A 27,941-nucleotide genomic window follows, 5' to 3' on the forward strand; every position below is an offset into this window, starting at 1 on the left:
GAGGCTCGATGTGATAACGAAGGCTCACAGGGAGAAGACGATACGTTAGAAAGAGGACAGATGGTTCAGTATAGTTTCAGTAAGCACACTTCAGCTTGAGATTAGTGCCTTCACCCTGACGCCTGGTCAACAAGCCACGGGGCCCGACTCTGAGACATCAGCACGTGTTCGGGGCCTTCGGGCGCCGAGACAAAACACGCTAGACCAGATTCGATGCCGAGAGGTCCGAAGCCTTTGGGCTCTCCTCTCTCTCTTGTCCAAAGACATGAGATCATGCAAGCTTCCCTGTTTCTCTGGGAAGAGAAGTCCAGAGACTGACAATAACCCAAATCTCAGCAACGACTCGAATGTTGACTCTGTAAAACACCAACCCTCAGACATCATGTCACCCACACCACCAGCTACCCCAGGCATCCACAAGAACGCCTGTTCCCTCTGCGCTCGCCGCAAGGTCAAATGCGACAAAAAAGACCCCTGCTCCAACTGTCTCAAGGCGCAGGCGCAGTGCTCATACGAGACCCCAGCTCCACCTCGTCCTCGGAAGAGGGCTGCCGACCAAGATCTGCTGGCCCGATTGGCTCAGTACGAGGATCTGATGCGGAAGCACAACGTTGATTTTACTCAGCATGCTAATATCTGGGTTCCTTGTGAGATAGAAGGGGATGTGAAAGTTGTTGGCTCGCCGGTACAAGATGCTCCCCAAGAAGAACTGTGAGCGAGTACTCCAAAGATTGCTTAGGTAGTACACTGACTCTGTTTCTAGATGTCTGTGGTCAAATCTGAGCCCAGAGGTATGATGTGATGCTCCTGACTCTTGACCCGCCTCAGACTAACATCGTTGCAAAACAAGCTCAAATATCCTTCTGTCCAAAATCTACGTCATAAAGACGACCCCTTCCTTCATCCCACACCCTCACTCCAGCTGATGCTGCCTGATACGCATCTCAGGCTTCACGAGTTACACCCAGAACCCAGACATATCTATCGTTTCTGGCAGATCTTTGTCGAGACTGTCAACCCTCTCACCAAGATTATTCATGTGCCAACTCTGCAGCAGCGTATCATGGACGCAAGCTGGGACCTTGCTCATATTCCCAAGCCCTTGGTAGCTATCTTGTTTGCCGTCTACACTATTGCTGTCACATCAATGTCCTCGGATGACTGTCAAGCCTCCATTGGCGCAAGCAGGGACACTTTGCTGACACGTTACCGAATTGCAACTTTTCAAGCTCTCATGGAGGCCGAGTTCCTGACATCAAGAGAGTTTGAGGTCCTCCAGGCCCTTGTCCTATTCCTCCTCGCAGACCCAGAATCCGAACTGTGTTCCACTCTGACTGCAACCGCCATTCGGTTAGGTCAGAAGATGGGTCTACACCGTGAGAATGCAGATCCTAGAATCTCCTTTTTCGAGAGGGAGATGCAGATTCGGCTCTGGTGGCAGTTGCGTGGCCTCGATGCAAGAGTGCGTGCTGTCTCGATCCCGGGGATCAAGCTACCAACATCAGAATGCGGCGACGTCCGTCCTCCACTGAACATCAACGACGCAGATCTACACCCCGACATGACGGAGCCTCCAGCTGAACACCAGGGCCCGACCGAAATGCTGTGCGTGCTGATGAAGTATCAAGTCACACACTGGCTTCGATCCTCACCCAAGGCGGCCAAGTTCTTTGAGAACATCAGCCATGGACCAATCAAAGGCAAGATATCGATGGAGTCACAAGACGAAGCAATCAACGAACTCGAAGACATCTACCAGGAAAAGTTCTTGCGTCATTTGGACAAGCGAATACCCCTACACGGCGTAACTGATGCCATGGCCCGGCTTGCTATTGCTCGTCTACGGTTCAAACTTCACCATCCACGGGGCCGAGCCATGGGCGGCAAGGATGTGTATTTGACCAAGAAGGAGAGCGATTTGCTCTTCGACTCAGCCGTCACATTGCTGGAGCTGTCCAGCTACGGCATTCGCAGCAAATTCTCATCGCATCTGTTCACCCACTTGACTCACTGGTCTCAGATGGATGCTTACATCTATATTCTTAGCGAGCTACGGTGTCGATGCACAGGTGATAAGGTGGTGCAAGCATGGAAGCTGATAGAGGATCTTTACACGGAACATCCAGAGGTGATGAGCGACACCGAGAATGCTCTCTTCAGGGTGCTTGGTGACTTGACTCTTCAAGCTTGGGAGGCACATAGAAAGGAAGTGGCACTGGATCAAGGAGTTCCACCACCCTTCATCCAACTGCTCTGGAGTAAGAGGAATGATGAACTTGAGCAGAGTATGCAAGCGCCTTCAGCGCCTGATGTGGAGGATCTGGGTGGTTTGGGGTTGATTGATGATAACAATTTTAACTGGGAGTACTGGGATGACTTGCTGCGATTGTAGACAAAACACAAGTAATCGCTCAATAAATAAGATGAAAATTCCTTCAAGGGAGTTGATGCACGATGAATCTCCATTGTTGGGTAAAGAGTGTGATGCGAGGAGACCATCTCGAGCTTCACAAGCAGTTCAGAGATCAATCACTAGGTCGCTAACGGGGCGCTCGTTTTCGCACGGAGAGGGAGGCAACCGTTTCAAGTCGATTGGCCGTTTTTGTTAGTTCTCCGTTTCTGTTCCCCACCAGTATTCTCCGTTATTACTCTCCGTTATTACTCTCCGTTATTACTCTCCGTTATTATTCTCCGTTATTATTCTCCGTTATTATTCTCCCTTATTATCCTCCGTCCCGTCTCCGGCCGCCGTTTTGCCAGATCTGCCTTTGTGCCCCGCCGTATGCCGCGCATTGCTCACCGGCATTAAGCTTAAGGGCCACTCCCGCAAATTTGACGCTATTTCGGTGATCAAAGGTTAAGAATTTTCTTAAGCATTTCTCAATCCTATCAGTTTTCATCTACGTAGTTCCTCTATTGTTCAAGAAAGTTTCTTCAGAAAAGAGCATCCCAGATCCACGGGCATGAAGTGCACCCACTGTTGCCAGATGTGTTGGAATGCATCAGAGCTGGTCTTTGGCCTTGGCTGTGGCCTCATCTAGCCACCTCCCAGCATCTTTTAGTGGTCCAGACTCACCTTAGCAGGTCACTCGAGCCAATGGCGCGGCCGTCCAAGTGTCGTGGTGATCGCTAGTCCGTATTAGCGTTGTCATCTCCGAGAGGCCAGAACGAGTAGGAAAGGGGGAACAACATCTCGACCGATGGACTCGAGCTCATGGCTTGTTGCTGTCGATAGAATGAGCTACTGAGAATTCGTTATCAAGTAGAACGTGTGCTCTGTTGGCTCTATTTGTCTGTTGGTCACACCAAGCCGCCAAATACAGCCGCAGTTCTCACCCAACAAGCCCTCCCAGTACTTAACTTCTACACCCCGCCTGGACCCCTACCCAGCCCACTGGCTCGGCGGCATCCTCCCGTATCCTACCTGCAGCCAGGGTCTGGGCCGTCCACTCACTCCAGGTGATTGTCCAGGGCCAAGACCACGACCACAACAAGACAAACCCCGCACATGTGACGCGTTTAGCGCCAGCTGTTGGTTTGGAATCCTCCCCTCACCTTCGATTTTGGAAGTGTTTCCACTCTTTCAGACTTCAGAGTTCATCATGTCGTCCCAGATTGAAGCTGTGAGTCGCTGCGCCTGGGACTGAACCTCGCATATCCCGTTTCGCCCACTAAATAATCCATCAGGATCCAAACGTCGGCTATGAGAGCGACGTGACGGCAGACAGGTATTTCTCTCTGACCATGTTGGCTGGTCCCGACACTGACTGTAAATAGCGATATCGATTCGACCGCGTCTATTACTTCCAGCATCTTTGAGAATGAGTACTTTCAGGGTAGAACTTATGCTAACCCTAAATATGGCAAGCATTGGTAAATGACTTTCAACAACTGGTTGGTCTCTGCTAACGATGCTAAGGGCACCTAACGATGAGGAGCAGCTCGAGGCCCTCGACATTATGTATGGCTTCTTCACGATCTATGAGCTGCGCTCTCGGAACTAACTTAAATCCTACAGACACCATTGGTTAACTTTGATGTTGGACAACAAGCTGTACCTCGCACCTATCGGAGACAACCCCCAGGTCAGTCTGTAGCACCTTGAATGAGAGGATCTGCACTGACCCTGATAGAATATCCTCGATGTTGGAACCGGAACCGGAATTTGGGCCATGTGAGCATTGCTGAAGATCGAGACATTCACCCACTAACTCTCCACAGCAACATTGCCGACGAATTCCCTTCAGCCAAAGTCATCGCCACCGACATTACCCCAACACAGCCATCTTTCGTGCCACCCAACCTGGAATTCCAGATCGACGACGCCCAAATGGAATGGACCTTTGAACCAGAAACCTTTGACTTTATCCACATCCGTTATTTGCAAGGCTCGATCGAGGACTGGGACAAGCTCTACGGCCAGGTGTACAAGGCTCTCAAGCCTGGAGGTTGGTTTCAGCACATTGAGCCTGATCTCCAGATGCTGTCTCAGAACCCGGATGTCATTGTTGATGATAAGCAGTATGTCGTATACTTACTACCTAACTGTTCTTCGTGCACTGACCCCAAGCCTGTAGCATCTTCACCCGATGGGCTCAAGTCTTCAACGAAGTTGGCCAAAAGATGGGCCGAACATTCGACTTCACCGATCGCAAGCAGGAAAATATGGCCCAAGCCGCAGGCTTCTCCCGCATCGCTTACCAGGCTCACAAGATCCCCGTCGGCCGGTGGCCCAAGGATAAGAAGAAGAAGGAGCTGGGAAGCTTTGTCGGTCTCTCCTTCAGCCAGGCACTCGACGGCTTCGTAAAGATGCCCTTGTGTGAGATCCTCGGCTGGAGCCCTGAGGAAATGCAGCTCTTTGGCGTCGAGATGCGTAAAGCTCTGATGGATCCAAAGACACAGGCGACTGGCTGCGTGTAAGTGATACCTACTCTCCCTGCTGTGGTAAATACGCTGATCCAAGGAACAACAGTTTCAGCATGTATGGCCAGAAGCCAGAGAAGCCGATTGAAGAGGCTTTAGCCAAGAACTAACGCACGTTTCCGCTTCTTCTATTGGAAACCTTATCATCTCCATCGTAATCCTCGCCTATTGCTTCTTCGTTATCTCCATGCTTGTGATAGTTCCTCTCTTTTCTCAAGCGCGTGGTTCATACTCTGTACGGCGGTTTGTTTGGCAACATGCCTATTTTGTGTGATGATTACGATGAAAGAGAACGATGAAGATTACTCAAGTTTTCTATGCCATTGGAGCGTTGGTTGTCCCCTTGAGCTTGAATCTCATTTGGCCTGAATGCATATTTTCTGCAGCGATTGCACAAGGCGATTCCATACTCTTGAAGGCAGTCTACTGAACAGACCCACCGTGTTTCGGGCTTGATTTGATGCGCTGAGATACTTTCTACCTTAATGGGCCATTGAAGGAATTTGTTCCAGAAACCCCCAATCTCATGACGAAGGAAATATCTACTACACGATCTTGACTTGTGCCTTTTCCGCATGCTCAAATGAATCCCCCAAGTCTTCCAAATTCCAGTAAAAGTGTCCGATACGCCGAAAAAAATTGCCCTCAACATCCTCGACGAGAAGCAGACCCTCTCCGCGACCTCCAAAGTTCCGTATATGCAGACAACACACATTGACTGATGGATTCTCGGCAGCTGCCGTATCCTCATCTGGTTTGCAATCGGCAAACCCTTCATATCTGGCTGTCTGGCGTTCTTTATCTCCCTCTTCCGTTCCGGGTTCGTAAAAGAACAGCTCACTCGTTAAAGGATAGAACACAGCGCATCTCGTATTGCCCCTGATGATGATGTATCCAGAAACCACGGCACCAAACGGTGCATCGTCGTTGGCCAAGTCGACTTGCACATCCAGAACTTTGCAAGCAGGTTCAGGTATTGACGACTCGACACCAAGCTTGCATTCAACCTCTCCATCAACCGAGGCCCATGACCATGAAGGTGCGCGATAGGTTTCGATTCTGGCTTTTCGCTTGTCGACGGTTCCAGACGATGGGAACCAAAGATGAGTGACTTTCCACAGGAGATTGCATGGCAAATCTGTTTCCCACAGTCCGGCTAGGTACCTCCCAGGCCTGCCAAGGGTCTTGGGGATGGCTGAGAAAGCGATAAGCTTGTCCGCGGGATATGTCAAATTTCGTTGCGAGTAGGCTGTGACAAGATGGTTCCATTGTTGCTGAATGTCCATTAAAGTGCCCGAAGAGTTACTTGTGCCGTCAACGATCCAGCTAGTCTCAAAGTGTACCTTCCAGGTCGTTCTAGGCGGACACCCAGAGTCGCATCTCTCAACCGAGTTACATCTCCAACGGACTTGGGTGGAGGAAAATTCCACAAGCCTTGGTGATAAGACACGCTCCTGAAAAGTCCATGCCCTTGAATTGATCGGATCAGGCATACCTTCAGGGATTGGCTCTGAAGTCGCAATGATGGTCCCCTCAACCCCAGATTCATTGACGTATCGAAGAGCGATCGGGTCCAAGGGCTGAGGTATGGAACGAGTTTGAAGAAACCCTTCTGTAACCCTCGCGGCACTTGACGCTGAAAGTGTGATGTATGCTTGACTGTAGACTTCGCCCATCTGGGCAATGTCTTGGGCCTTCTCGTTGCTGTCGTCTTGCACAATGCAAAGGCTGTCTATCCAAATATACTGGATCCCAAGACGATGCGTTGTAGTGATGGAATCCTGGAGCGTCTTTGGAAGGCTTCCAAACTCGATACCATCGTATCTTTCTTGAATTGTGGCAATGGTGGTCATGACGCTCTGGTTCTGTCCACCCCAACAGTAGCTGAGAGCGCACCACCGAATGTCTTCACCCGCCTCTGGAGCATAAAGTCGAAGGCTCGGTGGATCTGTCGATCCATCGATGCGGATTACCCGTCGAGGTGCAAAGTCGCCTGTTGATGGAGGGCAGGTTCCTTGGTGACAATGCGTTTCGTAGCATTCCTTGATATGGGACCTCAAAAACTCGAAGGTCTCTTCCGTGTCAACGCGTTCTTTGATGGGTCTGAATACAATGTCTTCAGCCGCCGGATCCTCTGAAGGCAAGTCAGTCCATATGTTCAACTGCATGCTGTCAGAAGCGAGGCATACCTGGCGGGGCCACAATCCTCATAGTATCAACCTCGCTCACCCAACTCAAACATCGCAGACTAAAGTCACCCTCCGTATTATAAGATATCTCAAATGGTTGGTCGTAAGGGTTCAACATGCTTTTGGCGAGCATCAACGCAGATCTGCGCTGCCAACCCTCGAATCGTAGGAACTGAGGTTGATCAAACCATGGCTGCCATGAATTTGGATCAAGTGACTGTGCCGCTGAAAGGTCAAGGAATGGAAACCTTGGATAGCGAGAGAATAGCGGACAGCCTGCTTGCACAGCTTGAGACACCTCACCTCGATTGTGGGGAAGTGTCACATCGTATTGACCATAGGCTTCCTTCTTGACGGGTTTATCGAGGAGGATGCGATTGCAGTGCTCACATGTGTGAGGCAGGTCACTTTTTTCTGAAGTCATCTTCATTAAAAAGTTGAGTGTTCAAAGAGTTGAGTGAGATTTGCTGAGTGAAATTTTCTGCAGTGTGTCCTTATCCTCACTCAGCTGAAAGAAGGTGGCGCATCGCGACTTAGCTAAGCCAAGGCATCTAGTGTCTAAGCCTCCATTTGCCAGACGCTTACTTGTGTGGTAGCCAGGGATAGAAAGAAGCAAAATTGCAATTTATTGTTACAAATTTTGAATGCGAGGAGGCGTTGGTTCGGAGATGTTCTAATTGCACGTGTTGAGAGTGCAGATTAAACGGTGTAGCATGTAAGTTTGTCTCCATGACACGAAGCAAATAAATACGTAATATAACGACAGTTCTTCTTTGAAAAGGAATTAAGGAGTATACTTGGCCCTGTTGCTAGCAAAGTCCTTGTGCTGACTGAGGTGGAAGAGCTATGTCATCTTCGACAGAGGAGCCAGCCGAAATGCACCCGACAAGGGACATGTAGACGACGATTGTAGGCTATAGGTATGCCAAAGTGAATAAGGGACCTCTTTATCCTAGCAGAATCCCGACATTGTTCGCACTAATTATTTTCGTCAAGAGACGACCAAAGTACCCAAAAGAACGAGGGGCGAAATGAATGGCAAAGACAGAATAGCGACATAACCTCGGCACAGCTTTATTTGGCTAATGAAATAAATCGCGGGAACTGGAATATTCTTTCTACCCTTTAATATAGATGCATATATAGTCCACCGCCTTGCGGCTTCGCTTATGCCGCTCGCGAGGCATCCTGGCCGCCCGGTTCGCTCTTGTCCGCACACTCTCACTCATTGCGAATCTTTTGTTGTCAATGATCACTCTAACCCCCCTTTGTCATTCTAAATGACAACCTCGAACACATGAAAGATAAGTACAATGAAAGCGTCAAGGTCCAATCCCGCAAAACACCGCAACCTTGGGCCATGCCATGACAACAGCCATCATGCACTTTGCCACCTTTTGTCTTATCAATGCAGAGCAAATATCCACCTCACTCCTCAAAGTCGGGCCGGTGTCAGTAGCAGATGTCCGTGTTGATAAAATCGTGCAGGAGTGGAAAGGTAAAAGACTCACAACGACGTGGTGATGATTCACATAAGACCAAAGGCAGTGGTCTTGTCGACACTAGCGCCTATTCCCTTGCGACTAAGGATCAATTCCGGGCAGCCCTATTAATCTTCATGTTTCAATTGATCTATTGTGACCGAATAAGTAAGTCGTTTGGAGTTGACAGCCCATCGCTTCATCCCAAGATCTCAGCTAGATGAACCTCTCCACAAATCGTACTCCCACTTCCAGCCACGATCGATGTGCCTGAGCCGAAATGGCTCGGCCCGCATCCAAGCCCAGGAACAATTATTTGTAATGCTTTGTCTGGCATGTGCAAACAATAACCTTACCAAGTCTGCGGATTGGAGATGCCGTGGAATGCATTGACGCCTGCATCTGGACTGGCGCCACCGTCTTTCCCCTGACCATGACATTCCTGTCCCAATTCTAGATGTCGGGCCCGCCCAAGTTTCAAAACTCAATCGTACTGAGCATGGTTATAGTGAGCGAATATTTATATAGGTAAGTGTGTCTTGTGGATGGTTCTTGGACAAGCACCCTTCAACGATATCCACCATGCATTTCACTTCATACTTGTCGGTTGCCTTCTTAGCTTTGGGCTTGACTGTGGCCTCGCCTCAAGGAAGTCCTCAGAACCGTTCCCCGGAGCCTCCTTTCAAGAATGGCAAATATGTCGTCAGCCGCAGGGCCCAGTTCACCAACAAGAAGGTCTTTACTTTCCCCGGCAACAAGCTCCCCAAGGGGCTCACCGCAAGCAACTACCCGGCTGGGGACAGCCACTCTTTCCTCCCTGCCAACGTCAAGGTCCGGAACAATTACCTTGAGCTCCACATTCCTGGCGGCCAGACCAGGATGCCGTACAAGTGCGCCGAGGTCACCACCGACGTCCAGAACATCAAGTACGCCAGCGTGCGAACTACTGCCATTTTTAGCGAACCTGCTGGTGTTTGCAATGGTAAACCTGTACTCTTACATCAGTAGGGTAGCATTACTGACATAGCCCCAGGCATGTTCTTCTACCAGAGCGACACTCAAGAGATAGACATCGAGTGGCTCTCCGATCCCGAGTCGCAGTCCAACGCCGGCACCCGCCACGTCTGGTTCACCAACCAAGACGAAAACGGCGACGGAAAGAGCACCTACAAGGCCATCACTCCTCCCAGGAACCCTACCTCGACTGAGCACGAATACCGCGTTGACTGGACGGCCGGCTTGGTTCAGTTCTACATCGATGGTAGAAGGATTTGGCAGACTACCCAGGACGTGCCCACTGAGGCTGGTGCTTGGATCTTTAACAACTGGTCCAGCGGTGACAAGGGCTGGAGCGTTGGTCCTCCTGTCCAGGAGGCGGTTTTCAAGATCAAGCAGATCGAGATGTACTACAACACGGCGTAAGCATGCGTGTTGCTGCCTCAAAGTTTACATAATGCCTTAGCAAAGTGGCTACATTTGGATACCGACTAGTGCCTTCAATAGTTATCTAACACTCGGTTCTCAGTATGAATGGCTTTCTGTTGACATGTTCATGACAATCTTGAATAACCCTGGCATGCCGGTACGACAGAGGAATTTCACGTGTCTATGCTCCGAGCCGAAAAGTTCAAATGATATCAACACGCATATATGATAATTTTCTATGATATGTTCATGTTCTATCATATACTCATCACCAACCAACCCCTCATTCATTCTCCTCTCTCGGCCTCTGCGCATAGATGGAAACACTATCACTGTTAGTAACAAACAATCCAAACCAGGAAAAGACACCTTACATGGGCCAATAGGCATGGATGGCCGGATTGTTCAGCTCCGCCCTCGCACCAGCCACGAGGACAGTAACCTCCTCTCGACTCCACCCATGAATCCTCGTCAGCGGCGCCATAGCAGCACCTTCAAGTGCATACCCCGTGTTAATATTATTCCACTGACCCAAAAGCTTGTGCTTCTTATCCTTGGGCCAAGGATTGGACGGCCACTTGAAATACGTGTCGACAATGTCGGTGAAGCCGACTTCAATCATGAGGTCCTTGATGTGCTTGTGGGTGACCATGGCTCGGCCCATCTTCTCGGATGCGGAGTTGAGGAGCTTGTTCCAGATGGCAAGCTGGTTCTTGGGGGTGAGGGTATCGTCATCGGACTTCATGGCGATGTCGACTTCTTGAATCTCGACAAAACCTCCAGGCTCGAGGTTGCTGGTGAAATTAGCCTCGAGACAGAAAAAAATACAGGAAAGGTCATCACTTACTCATAAATTTGACGTAGGTAATCCTTCCAGTTGCCGACGCTGATATTCATCATTCTGCTGTGAATATAGTCAAAGGGCTTAGAGTAGCTCCATTCCTCGTCAATGTCGTCCACGATGAACTGAACATTTGGGGGCACACTTCAAGTTGTCAGCTTGATCATCCAGAAGAACAAGGAGTCTTACAATTCCGGCTGTGTAGGCGACAGGTCGATTCCAATGACCTAGATGTCTGTCAGCACGGACTTTGCCGAGTGCCAGTCACATTACCTCCGCCTCAGGATGCTCATCGGCATAGTCTAGGGCCCAAATGCCAGTGCCGGTGCCCAAGTCCAGCACGCGCTTGACTTTGGCGTCGGTGTCGTTTGGTGGAGCCAGACCAAGCTTGTTTTCCAGCGTGTAAAGGAACAAGTGGTGCTGCAGATCTACAACACTGAGCAAACATCACCTCCAAAGGTTCAGAGACAATTTACCTAGTCGTTCATTCTCAATGTCGTCGTTAGGCATGGCATACTCTAAAAACATAGTCAGCACAATATTTTCACCAGACCCAGCAAAGAACTAGCTTCCGTCCTTATATCGGTGATAGGTTCTGCCATTCTCACGGCGGTAGTCGAGGATGGAAGCCGAAAGACTCTGCGTCGACGATGCTGCGTCCTGTAACGAGCGGGGTTGAAAATCAGCTTTTTGCGTCCTTTTTTGTGCATTGCACAAAGCCTTACCGTCTCATACGATGAATCCCCGTCAGTATCAACCTGTACAGATCAGCCAGTGTTATCTCAAACTCCCAGAGCGCTCAAACCTCGTCATCAGGGGCCACAGCCGGCCCCGGGTTGGTCGTATTCTCTTCCTCTGGTCCGCACATTGTCAGGTTTCCTATCGCCAAGCTTGAAAAAGAGACGGACGACGCAAGCGCAACTTGTGAAGACGGGATCTGCGAGGATTAAGTATGCTGGGTCCCCAGCGGGAACCTGAGAGCAGACCAATCAGGACTGCATTGTTGACGACCAACGAGTGCCACAATGCATGAAGCGGCAGAAGGCCCCCCCAATCACGGGCTGGTGTTGTTTCCTCTTCTCGCACGGGATGCGGAGAATCATGAGTTTTGAGAGAATACCCTGTAGTTCCCCGCTTTCAGATGTGAGCTGATGCAACATGGATGCGTAGATCATCGAGATGGGAGATATCCGGGGAAGGCTGGTGGTTCCTGGAAGCTGGAGGGGGGTATATCCTGGGATGACACTGGTAGAACGAATGGAGGGTTCATGTTGCAATCTCAGTATATCTTTCTGAGTTTAGAGGGTCACACAGAGATTGAGTGCCAAGCATGGGCGGAAATCTACTTGGTGGCGCAGTGAAAAAGTTGAGTTCCTAGAATTGACGAACTCTCGATCTAAGAGTTGGAATATCGTCAATATAAACTTGCCCATGTTTTGAGGCTAGGGCGTCGGGTTGAAGTTAGTTCCCGTCAACCCGTACCAATGAGACGCTTGGTAAACTGGTGGCATCAAAGCGCACAAGCATGCGTCTGGCCAACCAACTACCCTAGGAGCACACTGCAATGCAATAGACCAGGTGGATAGAACATGCATCTGAGTAATTTTTGTACCAATTGATATCTATAGAAGAGTTTTAGACGGTAAAATAGAAGTCAAGGTGCCTAACTCATTGTGCACCATCACCATCGCATGCATTCAGAGCTGATGGCGTTATTGCGAGTGTGTTTGATGCCAACAGTGTGCAGAAAACCGCGATCCAAAGTATTAAAACAAGCTCTTTTTGACAGAATAAAAGTTACAAGTCATCAATAAATATACAGGGCCATCTCTCCATCTACACAGCTGATTCGTTCGTCTCCGACAAACCCAACAGTCACTTCCCCCGCGTTTCCCTTCCTAAAGCGGCGTCTCACCCACCAACAAGGGGACCAACAACAACTCCATCGCATCTGCCAAGATCTGTTTGATGCCGGCAATTGAGCTGACATGTCTTGAGCACGGGTGCATCGTTTGTTGGTTTGTTGGTCGCACAGCAGGCTGGGCATACATGACAGTGTGGGTTTGTTCAGCCCTGTGTTGCTGAACCCTGGAAAACTTGCATCGTCAGGCCTGAGGCTCAAGTAGATCCATTGACCCCGTCGGAGGATTTGCGTCTCCATTGATCCATCGCTTGCGACCATGCTACCATGTCTGCCTGTCTTAGAGCCGATGATTACCTGAGTCAATTCTCGACTTGGCAACGCAAATCACAGGCCAACACGTGGGGAGAAGTGCAGCCGAGACTGGAGGATGGACGAAGAACGTTATCGCAGCCAATCACGGCCTCTCATTCTAGCGCGTCTGTCTTTGACACAGTGTCGCCTGGTGCGAGTGCGACGCGGTCGATCCTTGGCTGATGATGGATGTGCCCCTGCCAAGCCTCAAAGCTTGGCATAGCACAGCCCCGCCGCCGGGGTCTGCTCGCCTGCTTGCTTGCTTTACGAGGGAGCCAAGGAGAGGGGAGAGATCCTTTCAGATGGTGACTCCTTAATTTGCCAGATTCGTCTACGAGTCAATTGCGCCTCGTCGCTTTCTTCAGCCGCGGGGTTTACCACCATGAGCAGATTCACAGAACAGGGGTTTCAGGGGGACAGAGGTCACATCCTCGTAAAGAATTAATTAACGTATTGCGTGCGAGCTAATCAGCACCATTGGCAGCTTGCGCAGAAACCAATCTATTATTTTACTGTAAAAATTCGTCAAAGATATTGTCTAATACACTCCCGATATGCATCCGTTGCCCCCTGGCAAAAATAATGATCCGACACCAACTCCTTTGCTGGCACGTCTAGCCACCCGGGCGCCGAGTCGCCGATGCCAAAGCTCAGCCAGACCTCGTCGTCCAAAAATCCGTGACTCCTCTGCTCGGGCTGGTTCCCGTGGTACACCATGCTGCCCGTCCAAATGTACTTGCTATTAGTCTCGCCGTGGTATGTGAGCTTCTTGCTCACGCTCAGCATCGTGTAGGGCGCCACCGCCGAGTAGACAATGATACGGTGATCATACCACGTATTCGTAAACTCGGGCGGGTCGTAGCGCATCTGCACCATGCCAATCATGACTGTATTGTGTTCGTGCGGTTCGCACTCGCCTCGCTTGCACAGCGTGAGGCTGAGCATCGGTGTCGATTGATGAACCCGTCGGTCGCTGAGCATCACATCGTGGATGCACGTGTTTTCCATGCTGTGCCATGTCTTCTTCTCGTTGCCCGGAGGGAAGGGCTCCTGCACAGCGGAATCACGCTCGGCCTCGACGTCTTGGACGGGTTGGTTGGTCTCGTTGAAGCGGAAAAGCTGGCTGGGTTCCACCATGAACATCATCTCGTCCTCATCCTTGCTGAAGGGGGAGTAGATGGGGGCCCAGTTCTTTTCGCGCTGGTATCGGGGATCCGATTCTTGGCCCTCGGGGGGCTGGCGACGGAGCAGGACGGGTTCGGTGAACTTGATGGGCGGCAGCTTCTTTGCGTGCTTGCCCATCTGTCTGACGAGCTCGGGGACGGCGGCGCGGGCGTCGATGATGTACATGCCCTCGCACAGGATGGGGTCGTCAACCTGGTGGGTGAAGATGAGCATGGGAGCACCATGCTTGGTCCAGAACAGCTTCATGTCCTCAGGACCGATGTACTTGTCCATGCTGGGTTCCCTCTGGCAGTGGTGCTCAGGACCAGCAAAGTCCTCGACAAGCATCTTGGACCAGTCGTCGTTCGCCGTCAGCTCCGGCCGACCAAAGTTATCGTAGGTCAGGCTGACAAAGGTAGCGACCTGTCGCGCCAGTCTATATTTCTTCCCCTTGATCTCTTTATCAACGTGGGGCGCGCGGGCGATGACGAGGAAGTCGTGTTTGCTCCCCTTGGGCAGCTCGAGCAGGGTCGGGTTCATAATCTTGTGGCCTGTCGACTTGACATTGATGGTGTTGTAGAAGCCGAGGTTGTTTCGTGTACTCGTCAGGAGACGGTAGTCGTTTGTGCGGCTGCGGATGGCATCGTAGCCTTTGGGCCCCGAGGGGAAGAAGTAGTCGGATTCGAGGTGGAGGGTGCCGAGGATCAGGACGACGAAAGTAGCGATTGCCGCGTAGAGGACTACGCGCTTCGGGTGAGGGAAGCGCATAGTGAGCGATTGCGCCCTCACATCGAGGTTGGACAACAACAGATGGTGGTGATGTCTCGGCAGCGAGTGGGAAGGGGGCTTTTCATCTGAGACCAACCTCAAGGGGGGCGACAAGTCTTATAGCGTCCCGTCGGTGTCGGTGTCGGGGGCTTCCTTCCTTGGTCAAGCTTTTTTCTTTCCATTTTTTTTTAGCACGTCACCCACTGTAATCAAGCATTTGCCAATGCTACTCGCCCCTGCGTATGCGCTAGGCTCCATGCATTCGAAGGGCCCCGACCGCCTGGAACAGGGACTATTCGTACTGTGTATCAGCACTGTATGACATGGTCTGATTGCCGATGAGGACACAGTGTGCATCTCTGTCTCATTTCGGCAGTCCGCGGGCTGTAGTCCACCAACAACACCAGGTTCCCAAGGTCCAACTTTCGAACGAGTCGAAGATGATGGAAGCTCTCGTTCAATTCGGTCATGTTTTTTTCAGCTGCCTAATTACTTGCAAGCGAGCCTCGCACCGTATGCCGCATCTGTCCATCAAACGTACCCCCACCAACCACCATCACCCACAAGCCCTGGAGATGAGATGGATGGCCCGCCCCCCTGTTGTCCGCATAATTCTGGGTCAAGAAAGGCCAGGGCCGGACCACGAACTCTCTCCCAGGTTCTTCTCTTCTGGAAAAAGGAGGCGGAGCTGATTGGCCTCGGCATTGCCAAGAGCGGCATTGGGCCTTGGCCTCCCCCAGATGGAATCCCTCATCAGCAACATCTGACATGTGTGCCAGTTTGTCAGTCATTCCACGCCCAGGAGCCAAGACATTCGAGATTGGAGCTGACAGTCGTCGTATTGTCTCTGCCGGTTAACCGGAATGGCCGAAAACAGTTTTAAACTCTTCGGCTACCGGCAAGATAGGTAGCACAACGTCAATACTAACCAAGTCCTTGCATCCAATGACGATGAGCAATTCTGTCATTCCACAGCCCCGCGCTTTGTCTCTGGTCGTGTATCCCTCCATCTCAGCCGAGACTGCGGGCCCTCTCACATCTTTGTCCAACGTGCCACCCTAGACATGGAAGAAAGGCCACAGTATCAACCAACATTCCCGTCATGTTACCGTTGCATCTCTGCGCTACATGCTACATGATGCGAATGCGCTTCAGCCTCATTGGCTCGCTATCTACTGTGAAGTGTGCGACTTGGGCCAAGGACACGTACAGCAGTCCAATAATCCAACAGGCGACAGTTATTTATCACTGAAGGTGGTCGGCGCATCGCCGTCGAGGAGGAGCCACGAGGCGAGTTCCAAGAATACGTAACCCAGACACCATGTGTCATATTTCTGGGTTATCTTGTCGTCGAAGCCAAGATCGGGAAGTTTGTAGGTACCCGGGTATCCAGGGATACTTCTCAAGATGGTGTGCGACTTGGACCAGAAGCTCTTAAACTCGGTCAAGCCAAAATCAGAGATGACAAGGTGGTCGCTTTCACCTTGATGGTGGCCCAGAGACTGATACGACGTCCAGTGGGAGATCATCGCTGCTTGGGGACTCGGACTTCCCAACTTCTGTCCTTTCTTGATACAAAGACGGTAGAGTTGTGCTGATCCAAACCCTATACCATCAATACTCGAAACGAGACTTTTCGCAGCTCCTAGATTGTCCCATTGCCATTTCAGGCCTGGAAGAAAGACTGACGTTTGCCTTTAACACGCGTGGAGGCTACGGGATGTTCCAGTCATTCTTGGAGCGAACCCTGCTCTGGAAAAGAGATGACTATACCAGGTCTCTGAAGCCCATCAAGTCCCCCCTGCGGGGAACCTGCCGACGTGGTCGTGGATGGCGTACGATGGGGTCAAATCCTATGTTCAGGCCGAACTCGACAAGGTCGACTGGACCAAGGAGTATTCGTCTTCCTTCGACTCAGGAAGTGGCGCTCTCGGCAAACGGTATTGGGAGGTAGATGGTATGAATAGGCCACCTATCCCAGGGCTTTCAAGAGTCAGAGAGCTCGACTCGAACAAAGACAGCCTTGAGTTACTTAAGAGGATAACCTTTGACACTCCGAGCCCCGAATAGCGACCACAAGACCTACGGTGCGTTGTCATGAGCAAGGCCAAACTAGGAAACTCCATTGGCCCTTTCAACTTGAACTGCTACGTCTTGATTGTCAAAGCCTCTTCAGAGGAGAATCTACGTGGAGCATATCTCAGAGTTGGGGCAGGCGAGTTGATAGAGAGCGAGAGTATCTGGAACCACTGTGAGGCAGGGAATTTGCATTAATCGGTTGCGAAGGTGTTATTCCACGCATTCGTCTTGTTCCTTAGACCATGACTATCTAACTAGAAAGAAAAACACAAGTGATTGAAAGAATTATTACACAATTGTGACAGTGGATAAGTAGCCCTGAGCAGCCAAGTGATTGGCAAGTACCAAGCCAAGGCCGTCCTCGAACTTCCCCCTGAACTCGCCTTGATCTCTATCACTGGTCCGAAGTTTGACCTCGCCCATACCCACCCTGCGATATAACAGTCCGCCCGTGTCATTCTGAACGTCGGGGGCCTCTGTGAGCAGGAGTCCTGGTATGCTGTCGAACCCTTGCCCATAGAGCTTGCAGGCTAAAAGTAGGAGCCGGATAGGCTCTCCGAACCGTAACTCCGGGGCCTCGTCCGACGTCGTGACGATATCCGGGAAAGCAAGACAAATCATCTCTAACCTCATATCTGTTTCAGTGGCTGACTTGTTGAGGAATTGCAGCTGAAAGGAAATGTTGCGACTCTTTTTTTTCGCTTGTAAATCATCAGGCGCTTTTATGTAGACGTCTAGCAAGAGGCCCTTAATGGTCAACTTTGCTGCAGATAGTCTCCCATAAGGGTTTGGCGTGGCCAAAGTGTACTGCACATCAATCACTTCAGTCTGTGGGAGTTCGTTGGTGCTTGCATTCCAGACAGCCACTACAGGTCCCACGACGGAAGCCCATGACCAAGTTGGTGCGTAATATGTCTCGCGCCTAGAGGTCCCAGGTTCATCGACATGCCAGCACACAGTACTACCTAGCATACCCTTCCACATCCCGCCGATGTACTCCATACCCATGGGGCCGGCGAGCGCAGCAGCGACGCCTGAGATGGCGGGAAGCCGATCTGACTCGTGGGTGATGGCGCGGCGGGTGAAAGGAGTGACAACTTCGGACCAGACGATGCGAGGATCGCTGGAGCGCAGTCCGAATGGGGAGTCTTTATCGCCTGTCATTCTGTCCAAGTTGATGAGTCTGAGGGCCTCCTTACGAAGGGCGGATCCCGGGCGACACTCGCAGAGATGGACCTCGCGACAGTGCCAGACCAGCTCGTGGGAGGTGAAACGAAGGATTCTCTCGGATAGAATGTGTTCCTGAAGGGCCCACGCGCGTGTCTCAAGGGGGTTCTGAGCCCGATCCCGGGGGCCGTCTCCGATGTTTGTGGTCCAGTGTCGGTCAGACTGCCACGGCCGTGCAAATACCTCGACTTGCTCAACCTTGTCGTGAACTTCTGCAACTGTCGCAAAGGATTTTTTCATGCCAAAAGGACGCGAGTGGAAACATCCCTCAGTGCTGTTACGGGCGGCGGCAGCGGCTATGGTGATGTACGCGTTCTGGTAGACGTCGCTCATCTTGGGTGACTGGACGGCCCAGTCGTCCTCATCATCCTGGACAATGCAAAGGGAGTCGATCCAGAGATACCTGATTTGAAGCTTCTGACAGGCAACTATGGCATCTTTGAAAGTTTGTGGAAACTTGGACAGATCGATTCCTCGACAAAAGTCGTCAAGGGTGTTCTTCGTGGTCTTGAGGGGCATTACATCGCCCCAGCAATGACTCAGAGCGGCATATTTACCGCGCTCATCTGAGCTGGGTACGCAAAGGCGAGGGGATATGCCTTTGGAACCGACATCCAAGATACGTGTGGGAAACGGTCGGTCTTCGCTTCCACGTCGACACTCGTCGTGGTTATGGACGCATTGTTGAATCCAGCCGTGAACCATGTCCCAACTTTCGGGCGAGTTGGTTTCAGCACAAACATGAGTGCCTATACCGATAACATCCCAGGGACGTGTAGTTTCTTCAAATGTGTCAGTACCTGCATTCTCTATTCGGTTTCGGTGGTCAAAGTATAATTACCTGGCAAATGGTAAAGCTCGAAACTGCAGATCGAAACCTCTTCACAACCCATATAATGACAATGGAGGTGAATCTGAAGAGCTCCATCGAATCCCCATAGCAACTCGGCAAAATAGTCAACCTCGCCATCATACCAGCGCCTCCCAACAGAGCGGTTCTCGTAGCTGATCTCTGCAATATCTTCCCAGGAGGTGTCGAGAAGTGGGTACAAGGAGGCCGTGGCGTCCCTCAGCAGCGTGCAGATTCTGCATCGCAGTGAAGCATTCCGACACAGCTTGCTAAAGTTCATCTTGTGTGACGGATACTCGGACTTGTGGAAGCCAACGATGGGTTTGAACTCCAGGCAGATGGCGCAAAAGACTCCGTTCTTCCATGGATCATCCAACATCTCGATGCGATGAAATAGGACCTGAATCTGGCTGACTTCTTTGCGGACTCTTTGGAGATACTCAAGGAACTCTTTGAAAGGGCTCTCGGGTATTTTAAGAATAGCCACGTCCAGGTTGCTTATGGCCCTATCGAGGTAGACGGTTTCGACGGCGTAACACTGGCTGACATAGGCAGTGGCCATGAGGCACCCAAGCAAAGCATAGATGTGACCGTATCCCTGCTTATCCGGCATATCGGGCTCCCATGGCTCGCTCTCGGTCGGGGGTCTGACACACTCGATGTTCAAGATTAGGTCGTCGAGGTCGGCGCCTTCACGAATAGCCTCGATCATTTTCTGCGTGCTCGGGGCCTTAAGTACACGCGCGGCCATGGTGAGTGCGATGTAGCAGCAGTATGAACCTTGTTCCAGCTCGTCGGGTACTTCGTTTGATTCCTGAATTGGATCTTGCGATGATGCAGTTGTTTCATGGGGCCTTGCTCCTTGATCGCCAACATTGACGGCGTTCTCGTCTACCTCGGCAACATCTGCAGACGAGCCCCCCTCTTCTACCCATGCTGCGGCATCTGCAGCCTTGAAAGCCTTCTTAAGGGCGTCGTCGCATCTCTTCCGTAACTCAGAAAGGTCAAGATACTGATCACTAAGGTAACCCAAACGGACAGCCCGTTCCTCACTCAAGGGCATTGTTCCCTTGATAATGTCGCTGGCCAGTTGACGGACCTCATCGGGTTGATTGACCAACGATGATAATCTATCAAGCTCAATGATCTGGTCATCATCGATAGCCAGAAATATGCTCTCCGGCCTCAAGATGGTCGGTTGATCCGCACCTGAGCCGGAGTCGCTGTCTTGTAGAAGTATGCATTCGCGCCTCTTTAGGTAGAAACTTCCCCCTGTATAGTACGAGGTGCGCCATTTGTCCGACTCGGAGGGGTCTCTGGGAGAATCTGCTGTCTCTTCGTTTATTGAAGCGGTACCGGAATTTGAGCCATCTACTATTGGTTGCTCGTCGATGGGTTCCATGGCAGGTGGCGATGGCGGGTCTTCAAGATCAAGACCACCAAGGTCTACTCTGCCGACGAACTCTTCGTGTCTAGACATGGTCCCGTTGTGGTTTGTTTCCTTTCTAGAGATGTAGAATGTTTGCCTCTTTAAGGAGCGGGATATTATTTACAGTCGGAGAAGACATTCAGCTCGTCTTGGCATTTAGCCGCGCGCATGCTGGAGGCCTCTCCCAGCCAATCAAATATGAGCTTGACATCACCTGCCTGTGCGAGAAAGTCTACGAGAGTCAGGGGTAAAAGCGACACGAATCCTTCAGTTGCGAGAATAGTGAAAGGCCATAGGGCGGATGCGTGATGGAAGCCTGTTGAGACAGCCTAGGTGGGGAGTATATGGTGTTGGGCTGCCCACAAGGCATACCGCCGGGGGTTTCTGAATACGTCCAGGGCTGTGTAGCTAAGTGGATGACCTGACTCGAGTCTAGGCTAGGCGTGGTAATCTGACTCGAAGTAAAGTGTAAAAAATGAATGTTTGATAATATTATGTGCGTCTATCTATTTAGGTAGGTAAGGATTGTGTCATGCGTATCTACAAGTCTATAGCCAATCATCTAGTTATCCCATGCTTTGTATGTCCATCAAGCCAGAAAGTGAATCTCAGAATTCTCAGGCAAGTTCGTTACAGGCGAGGTAGTAGGTGCGGTAGTACTTGTCGTCGCCCATACAGGTCTTGGGCTGGATCTTCTTGCCACCAAAGTGGCAGCCGGCATCGTCGTAAACACGGACTGCACCAGATTAGCACGCATCTTAAGGATTATGGCAAGTGAGACTTACGGACGCAGCCGGGCTTCAGTTCGTCGATGGTGACAGAGCGGACAGTCCAGAACTCGTCGCCAATGTTCTCGTGCTCCTCGTACTTTTCGCAGCGGTTGGCCTCGATCTTCTGGAGCTTCCAGTCGGCAAGCTTGGTGCTTTTGGTGCACTTGTGATCGCTGAAGATGGCGCCCTTGAGGTAGATGGCGTCGTCGGGCTCAGGGACTGGCTTGTAGGGAGAGGCAGAGACGCCCATGGAGAGGGCGGCGATGGTGGCGATGATGGTGGAGAACTGCATGTTGAAGGTTGTTGAAAGTTGTTGGTGTTGGTATTGAAGGTTAGTATGGGAAGAGTGTGTTGCTGTGAAGCTGGTGTTGTAGTGTTGTTGTTGTGTGTTGAGATGATGTGTTGGAGTGATGAGGAATGGTTGATTGAAGGCTCGTCCCCGATGCCTTTATACTCATTTCTCACCATCAACAAGGTCCTGCTCTTCTGTATGTCGTCCCGAGTTCTCATGATGATCTCAGCCTCACTCGTTCCCATGAAGAAACAACGTTGCACGTAACTTCAATGTCTCACAAGGATCTGATCATGATGCAGGGCTGTTTCTGGACACGAGCTGCCGTTGGTTGGGTGGCCCCATATCGACCTGCAGATGGATGGTTGGTTACATGGGCCGACATCAGGGGTGGATACGATGCCCCGGATCGCCAGAGTCTGGAAGGGCACGCATCTCAGCCCAACGGTTATTTTTAGGTCGCGACAGTACCGTGACCTCGATGGTTAGCCGCGAGAAGTAAGCTTCTTCGGGATACGGTTACATCTCCCTTGGTCGCAAAGCCATGTTACTTCCATACCCGCAGTCTCTCATCTGCCCTGGGACGGCCCGTCGGCATAACACCCATGCGTCGATCTTGGCGCTGAGATGCTTATGACCTCGCAGCGGGGCAGGGCTCGACTGTCTTCTGCAGGCTCAGCCTCTCCATGTTCGAGACCGTTTACTCTGCTTATGGATCTGGAGGCATGGAACCCTTTGCATTTTGTCGTATGGGAACGTGTCAGAGTTGCACTCTCGCGAGTTTGGACGCGGGTCGCGTATAGAAAGCATCAACGCTTCGGGGTGTCCGTCTTTACGAGAGGTGCAGGACGATTGCAATCATTGATCATGAGTTGGAGGAATGCACCCACCCGACCATAAGTCCTGATTTCATCGCTTTGCAGATGAAGTGAGGGTAACTCGGAGTTGTTGGACTCTGTCTGTGATGGTCTGAACGAAGGATGTGAGGACCAGCATCGCTATAAATACAATATTAATATGTTTAGTGCGAGTAGTAGCTTAGGATATTGCCACTCTTCCTTGACGAGATGAACAGAACAGCTAGCACGATCGAGGCGGGCTGCAGATGCTGTGTCCTAATCCTACCTACCCTAGAGAGAAATTGCAGATTTAAGCAGGAATAGACTTGAAGAATAGTTGCCGTGAATAAATGAGAAATATGTAGATCTATTGCTAGTATTTGAGGGTGCTTTATTGAGCTCACGGTGTGTGCTGTCTTGGAAACCGCTGTAGTGTCAGGCTCTCGGCACTGAATGACTGGTGATGGCCTCATTCAGTGAAACCACATTCCCTGCCTGGATGACGTCATTGTATCAACTGCGGTTTTCTTTCGGGACCCGAATCAGGATGTCAGCACTGGATCAACTAAATTGAGAGAACACATTGAGTGCTACAATAGGCATAGATAAGTTGATCCTTATGCCAGGCAACCAAGATAAAACAGGTTGATGACGCCAACCCATCCCAGGCAACTGAATTACCTGAACTATTAGAACTGCTCAGAATTCTCGAAACCAGGTGCAGGCTTGTAAAATGAGTTTTACACATAATTGCGCATTCATTAATCATGTCATCACATCGAGAGACATTCGACGACACCCGTCTCAAAGTGTTTGCATGGTTGAACAACGCCCGCTATGCAGCATCTTCACTCCAACCCTTGATCGGAGGCCAGGCGAACTTTACCTACCACGCCAAACTCTTGACTCCACTTGAAGATGGGACTACCGAAGTTGTGGTCAAACACGGGGAGCCCTACATGGCAAGGCATCCTGCTAACGAGATCACAACCCATCGATGCGTGGGTTCACGAAACCAGGACCCAACATATCGCTAATAGTGTGTAGCGTGTTGAAGCTGAGTGCTTGATGGAACTCAACTCGGTAGAACCGCACATAAACCAGCTCGGCGGCGCAAACTGCACGGCCAGAGCGCCGAGGTGCTTCTACTACGATGATGACACCAAGACTCAGATACACGAGTATCTTCCCAACACGGTTGATCTCAAGACGTACATCCAAAACCATTTCTCATGGTCAACTCCCCAAAACCTTGAGCTGCCATGCCGTAATATCGGCAAGACACTGGCAGAGTACATCTCCAAGTTCCACCTCGCCAGCGAACAGATGGTCCAGAGTACAGCTATCGAGGGTGCTGAGTCTCCACCAAAGCCATTTCCTGCGCTTCGAAGCAATGTGCAGATGCAATCACTCAAGCACATGATCAACTATGATTGGTTGCTGCAGCGGGTTGATCAGTTCCCCGACATTTTGTCTGGTGCGAGAGACGTATTTTACCAAGTCAAGCTGCAGGCTTTGCTCGAGACTGACGATAAACCCATACACGGCGACTTTTGTCCTCAAAAGTGGGTGCATCTAGTGCGCAGACCGGGACAATCACTAACAGAGCTAACAGCATCCTCCTTACCGACGCACCTCTTGAATCTCAAACCACCATTTCCTTGTTCGTTGTCGACTGGGAGAACGGCCAACTCGGCGTTGAGAAGCTTGACCATGGAGAAATGATAGGGGAGCTCTACGCCCTGTGGCTGTCTCAGAAGACGGTCGCGGCGCTCTGGGTGGTGCAGGGATACTCCGACGGACTTGGGCCAAGACCGACGGACTTTGTTTGGAGGCTTGCTGTGCAGGTGGGCGTCCATCTCTTGAGCTTTGGCACTTTTGGGGGTACTCCGGCTCAAGCTGAGGATGTGGCGAGGCATGGAAGAGACATTATTGTGAATGCCTGGAAGAAGAACCGAGTTTGGTTTGATGAGAACGAGCTTGCATGCTTGTTTGCTCGAGTCGAAGAATAGGCGTCGAGTCGTACCAAGCCAACACTACCAAGATAATGGACCAAGCCCATTCCATATTAGCCCTGCATCCGACGAATCAACAGTTTTCTTGATCCGCTGACTGTCAGCACTAAGACGCCATCCCTAGAGATCCAAGCCCAACGGCTGATTTCGTCAGAATTGATAAAATCCAATTCTTGGCTTCTTTGAACTTCCGTGTGCCCACCAAGCTACACAAAACTGACTGTGTACCCAAGATCCGAGACATAGGCCGGCGTCAAGATGGGCTATCTTGTGCTCGCAGCAGCTGCGGCCGTGACTTATGGTGTTGTGGTCTGTGTCTATCGTCTCTATTTCAGCCCGTTGGCCAAGTTCCCAGGACCCAAGATTGCTGGTTAGACAAGTCACTTGCATCACCACTTTTGGAGCACACTAACATCAAATAGCTATCACTTCATGGTACAATGGCTATCATGACCTCATCAGCGGTGGTCAATACATCTGGGTCATTGAAGAAATGCACCGCAAATATGGTCCAATTGTGCGAACCCGTCCGGATACGATTCACGTCAATGACCCAGCCTTCATAGAAAAACTCTACTCGCAATCGCCCAAGCACCGACGGGAGCGACACAGCACTATACTTGGAACCATGCAGGCTGACGGCTCTATCCTGGCAACCAAAGACCACGACCTCCACCGCCGCCGTCGCGCCGTTCTCAACCCATTCTTTTCAAGCCAGAACGTGAGACGTTTGTCTCCGGTCATCAACGGCATTCTGTTTAATCTGCTACGCCGAATGGAAGGATGGGCTAAGGCCGGGCAGCCTGTAAAGTTGAACAGTGCATATAGAGCTGCTACCAAGGACGTTATCCAAGCTTATGCACTTGGAGACGGAGAGATGTGTCTCGACATGGAAGACTGTAATGCAGCCTTCTTTGACGTCTTTACTCCGCAAAGAGTCTGCCATCTGGGTACTCACGCGTTCTGGTTGGCCTACCTGATGGCTAATCTGCCACCTGTGATTATGACTACCCTTCTCCCTCGAGTTGGCGTGTTTGCGACATTCATGATTGTAAGTGTTGACAGCCCCCTTGCGGTTTCATATGCTGATGATTAGTTAGAACTTGAATGCAGAGATTGACCAGATAAAGCAGGCGGAAAAGCTGCCAGAGGGCAAGACCATCTTTCACGAGATTCTACGCAGCGATATTCCTAGTTCCGAAAAGGAAACACCCCGTCTTGCGGATGAGGCCATGGTCTTGGTCATTGCTGGGTCAGAGACGACGGCTTCCACCTTGGCCGCCATCACGTACCATCTGCTCGCTGACCCGAGTCTCATGGCACGACTGAGATTTGAACTTGAAAGAGTCATGCCCGACGTCAACGAAATCCCCGATCCTTCGACACTGAATGGGTTACCGTTTCTCAACGCCTTGATTCAAGAAGCTATTCGTCTGTACCCTGGGGCATCTCACCGACAAGATCGAGTTGCCCCCGACGAAGATCTCGTTTACCAACGTCCAGATGGTCAAACCTTTGTTATACCTGCCGGAACAGGCGTTGGAATGACGGCACCCCTGGTCAACCGCAACCCCAATCTTTACCCCAACCCACTAGAGTTCCGCCCTGACCGATACCTCGAGAACCCCGGTCTCGCCGCCTACCAGTTTGCCTTTTCAAAAGGAACGCGACAGTGCATCGGTATCAACTTGGCGTATCAAGAGCTGCAGACGTTTGTTGCCGGCATCTTTCGCAAGTACGACGTGTATGATACGTCAAAGGATAAGCAGTGTGGTCCGACCATGGAGCTGTATAAGACGAAGGAAGAGGATGTGGCCATCTATTCGGACTATGTGACCTTTGGTCAGTATCCGGGTAGTCAGGGGTTAAGGGTCATAATTCGAGAGTAAATGACAGAGAGGCGAGCGGGTTTGTATTGGATTATGGGTTTCGTGTAGCTAGAAACACATGATGCGCCATTTCAACTAACAGGTATCGCCTGATATAGTGCTTGAGTACAATTATAAGATTAACGAGAACTCCATGATGGGTTCTCCAGGGCCTGCGATTTGTGAGTCTTGGCGGCTGAATCATCAGATAAGAGAATCCTTCAGTCACACGCTCACAATCAACGCCTATTCCTCTCCTCAGGTAACATCGTCAGCGACAGAATATGGTAAGCCACTCCAACTCGATAACTTTCGCAACTCACTCACAGAACCGTTGTTAGTCGAGCGGATCGGAAGCGTCACCTTCTGGCCAGTCTCCGCCAGACGAGGATGACTGTAAACAGCGGCACATCCTGGCCCCTCTGCTGAGACAAAAAATCAAATTTCCAAAATGGGGCCCTGATCAACAGTGGATAGGCACCCTGGATCTCTTTGTCGTTTGTAGAAACACCTTTGATGCCTTTGACAGACTGTATAGCCCCGTCAACCGGCCCACCGACTTTACCTGGCAAACTCGACGATGCAGTTCAGTCATGCAGTCTCCTCTAGAGAAGCTTCCGCCAGAAGTCCTCCAAGAAATAGTGTCTGCGCTTGAGATTACGGATCAAACCGCTCTCGCTCTCTGCTCTCAGTATCTCTGGGTCCACGCTGGTTGGGTCATTCGCGAGAATCTCCGTTCAAACTACAAGCAGCTCTCTTGGGTAGGCACGCCTATTGTTTGCCTCCCGTGGCTGCCTATATACCTTCCGGAGGCTCTATTGGAAGTTGTTCCAGAAGCGAATTGCCCGTCATCCGACCGAAGAGTGGAACGAATATGGTATCGGGATTGGGCCAGGGACGCAATCATCAACTACGAGAGGGCCCCCTCTCCCGACTATCAGGCTCTGATCAGAGAATTTTGGAAGAAAATCCCATCGAGCGGCATCCCAGAGCACCTTCACTCACCGATGGAATCATGTTTTGATGTGCGTGCATCCAAACATGGCGCCAGCTGTTATCTTCGCAACCATACACTAAAAGAATACATCCGCCTTGAGATTGTTAAGGAACCGGTACTACAGCATCGTTCGTTGGACATAGTTGGCTGACCCTGGACATACTTCTCCTATGGATGATTACTATGAGCCGGACTCCAAGGACGGGGGTTATCCGACTGGGGCAACGAACCAAGAATGGAGGGATGGGCGTGGAACTTTAGGGGGGATGAAGAAAATTACCCAACCAAGACCATAACACTGAGGCATCTTCATATCAGTTTCATGGTGCTCGGCAAATGGACTAGTCATTGCCTGGACGTGACCGATGAGGTTTCCGAGGAGATGATTGTTCATTGGCACGATCGCACTCTCGACGTTGAGAAACGGGCCCGGAGCTGGCTGATGGCGATTTACACGGTGGCCCTCGCGGTAAGGAGGTTTCCTGAATTGAGGCAGCACTGGGAGTACTGGCATCAGGTTGTAAAGGAGGAGAAAGAGCGAGATGCCTGCTATGGGAGTTCTTGACAGG

At 51.0% G+C, this 27,941-nt stretch overlaps 10 protein-coding genes across 10 annotated transcripts; 5 read left to right on the forward strand and 5 right to left on the reverse strand.

The window, feature by feature from the left end:
- Positions 1-382: 382 nt before the first annotated feature.
- On the forward strand, positions 383-2,392 carry MRS44_016338 (uncharacterized protein; the record flags this gene model as incomplete). Its single annotated transcript, XM_065617991.1, has 2 exons — positions 383-711; positions 829-2,392. 2 exons carry the CDS (start codon positions 383-385, stop codon positions 2,390-2,392), a joined length of 1,893 nt encoding a protein of 630 aa, XP_065474063.1.
- A 1,210-nt stretch (positions 2,393-3,602) lies between these two features.
- On the forward strand, positions 3,603-5,033 carry MRS44_016339 (uncharacterized protein; the record flags this gene model as incomplete). Its single annotated transcript, XM_065617992.1, has 9 exons — positions 3,603-3,623; positions 3,688-3,728; positions 3,778-3,873; positions 3,920-3,961; positions 4,019-4,085; positions 4,134-4,174; positions 4,222-4,521; positions 4,578-4,916; positions 4,964-5,033. The coding sequence occupies 9 exons, from the start codon at positions 3,603-3,605 to the stop codon at positions 5,031-5,033; spliced, it is 1,017 nt and encodes a 338-aa protein (XP_065474064.1).
- A 435-nt stretch (positions 5,034-5,468) lies between these two features.
- On the reverse strand, positions 5,469-7,536 carry MRS44_016340 (uncharacterized protein; the record flags this gene model as incomplete). The annotated part of the gene is made up of 2 exons (XM_046271085.2): positions 5,469-7,057; positions 7,113-7,536. 2 exons carry the CDS (start codon positions 7,534-7,536, stop codon positions 5,469-5,471), a joined length of 2,013 nt encoding a protein of 670 aa, XP_046131088.1.
- Positions 7,537-9,175: 1,639 nt separating this feature from the next.
- Positions 9,176-10,015, forward strand: MRS44_016341 (uncharacterized protein; the record flags this gene model as incomplete). The annotated part of the gene is made up of 2 exons (XM_046278690.1): positions 9,176-9,575; positions 9,627-10,015. 2 exons carry the CDS (start codon positions 9,176-9,178, stop codon positions 10,013-10,015), a joined length of 789 nt encoding a protein of 262 aa, XP_046131087.1.
- A 373-nt stretch (positions 10,016-10,388) lies between these two features.
- MRS44_016342 (uncharacterized protein) lies at positions 10,389-11,727 on the reverse strand (the record flags this gene model as incomplete). The annotated part of the gene is made up of 8 exons (XM_065617993.1): positions 10,389-10,812; positions 10,866-11,003; positions 11,049-11,086; positions 11,133-11,287; positions 11,336-11,377; positions 11,468-11,519; positions 11,585-11,617; positions 11,665-11,727. The coding sequence occupies 8 exons, from the start codon at positions 11,725-11,727 to the stop codon at positions 10,389-10,391; spliced, it is 945 nt and encodes a 314-aa protein (XP_065474065.1).
- Positions 11,728-13,599: 1,872 nt separating this feature from the next.
- Positions 13,600-15,006, reverse strand: MRS44_016343 (uncharacterized protein; the record flags this gene model as incomplete). The annotated part of the gene is made up of 1 exon (XM_046276729.2): positions 13,600-15,006. The coding sequence occupies one exon, from the start codon at positions 15,004-15,006 to the stop codon at positions 13,600-13,602; it is 1,407 nt and encodes a 468-aa protein (XP_046131085.1).
- Positions 15,007-16,244: 1,238 nt separating this feature from the next.
- On the reverse strand, positions 16,245-16,535 carry MRS44_016344 (uncharacterized protein; the record flags this gene model as incomplete). The annotated part of the gene is made up of 1 exon (XM_046270214.2): positions 16,245-16,535. The coding sequence occupies one exon, from the start codon at positions 16,533-16,535 to the stop codon at positions 16,245-16,247; it is 291 nt and encodes a 96-aa protein (XP_046131084.1).
- Positions 16,536-17,373: 838 nt separating this feature from the next.
- MRS44_016345 (uncharacterized protein) lies at positions 17,374-21,653 on the reverse strand (the record flags this gene model as incomplete). The annotated part of the gene is made up of 5 exons (XM_046276728.2): positions 17,374-19,094; positions 19,154-20,634; positions 20,964-21,012; positions 21,226-21,327; positions 21,377-21,653. The coding sequence occupies 5 exons, from the start codon at positions 21,651-21,653 to the stop codon at positions 17,374-17,376; spliced, it is 3,630 nt and encodes a 1,209-aa protein (XP_046131081.2).
- A 1,606-nt stretch (positions 21,654-23,259) lies between these two features.
- MRS44_016346 (uncharacterized protein) lies at positions 23,260-24,504 on the forward strand (the record flags this gene model as incomplete). Its single annotated transcript, XM_065617994.1, has 3 exons — positions 23,260-23,493; positions 23,540-24,057; positions 24,108-24,504. 3 exons carry the CDS (start codon positions 23,260-23,262, stop codon positions 24,502-24,504), a joined length of 1,149 nt encoding a protein of 382 aa, XP_065474066.1.
- Positions 24,505-24,765: 261 nt separating this feature from the next.
- On the forward strand, positions 24,766-27,937 carry MRS44_016347 (uncharacterized protein; the record flags this gene model as incomplete). Its single annotated transcript, XM_065617995.1, has 6 exons — positions 24,766-24,877; positions 24,930-25,558; positions 25,608-26,349; positions 26,638-26,662; positions 26,722-27,500; positions 27,573-27,937. The coding sequence occupies 6 exons, from the start codon at positions 24,766-24,768 to the stop codon at positions 27,935-27,937; spliced, it is 2,652 nt and encodes an 883-aa protein (XP_065474067.1).
- Between the last annotated feature and the right edge of the window lie 4 nt (positions 27,938-27,941).

Source organism: Fusarium solani, assembly GCF_023522795.1.
Source record: "Fusarium solani strain SB1 chromosome Unknown bctg00000012, whole genome shotgun sequence".
NCBI classification, from domain to species: domain Eukaryota; kingdom Fungi; phylum Ascomycota; class Sordariomycetes; order Hypocreales; family Nectriaceae; genus Fusarium; species Fusarium solani.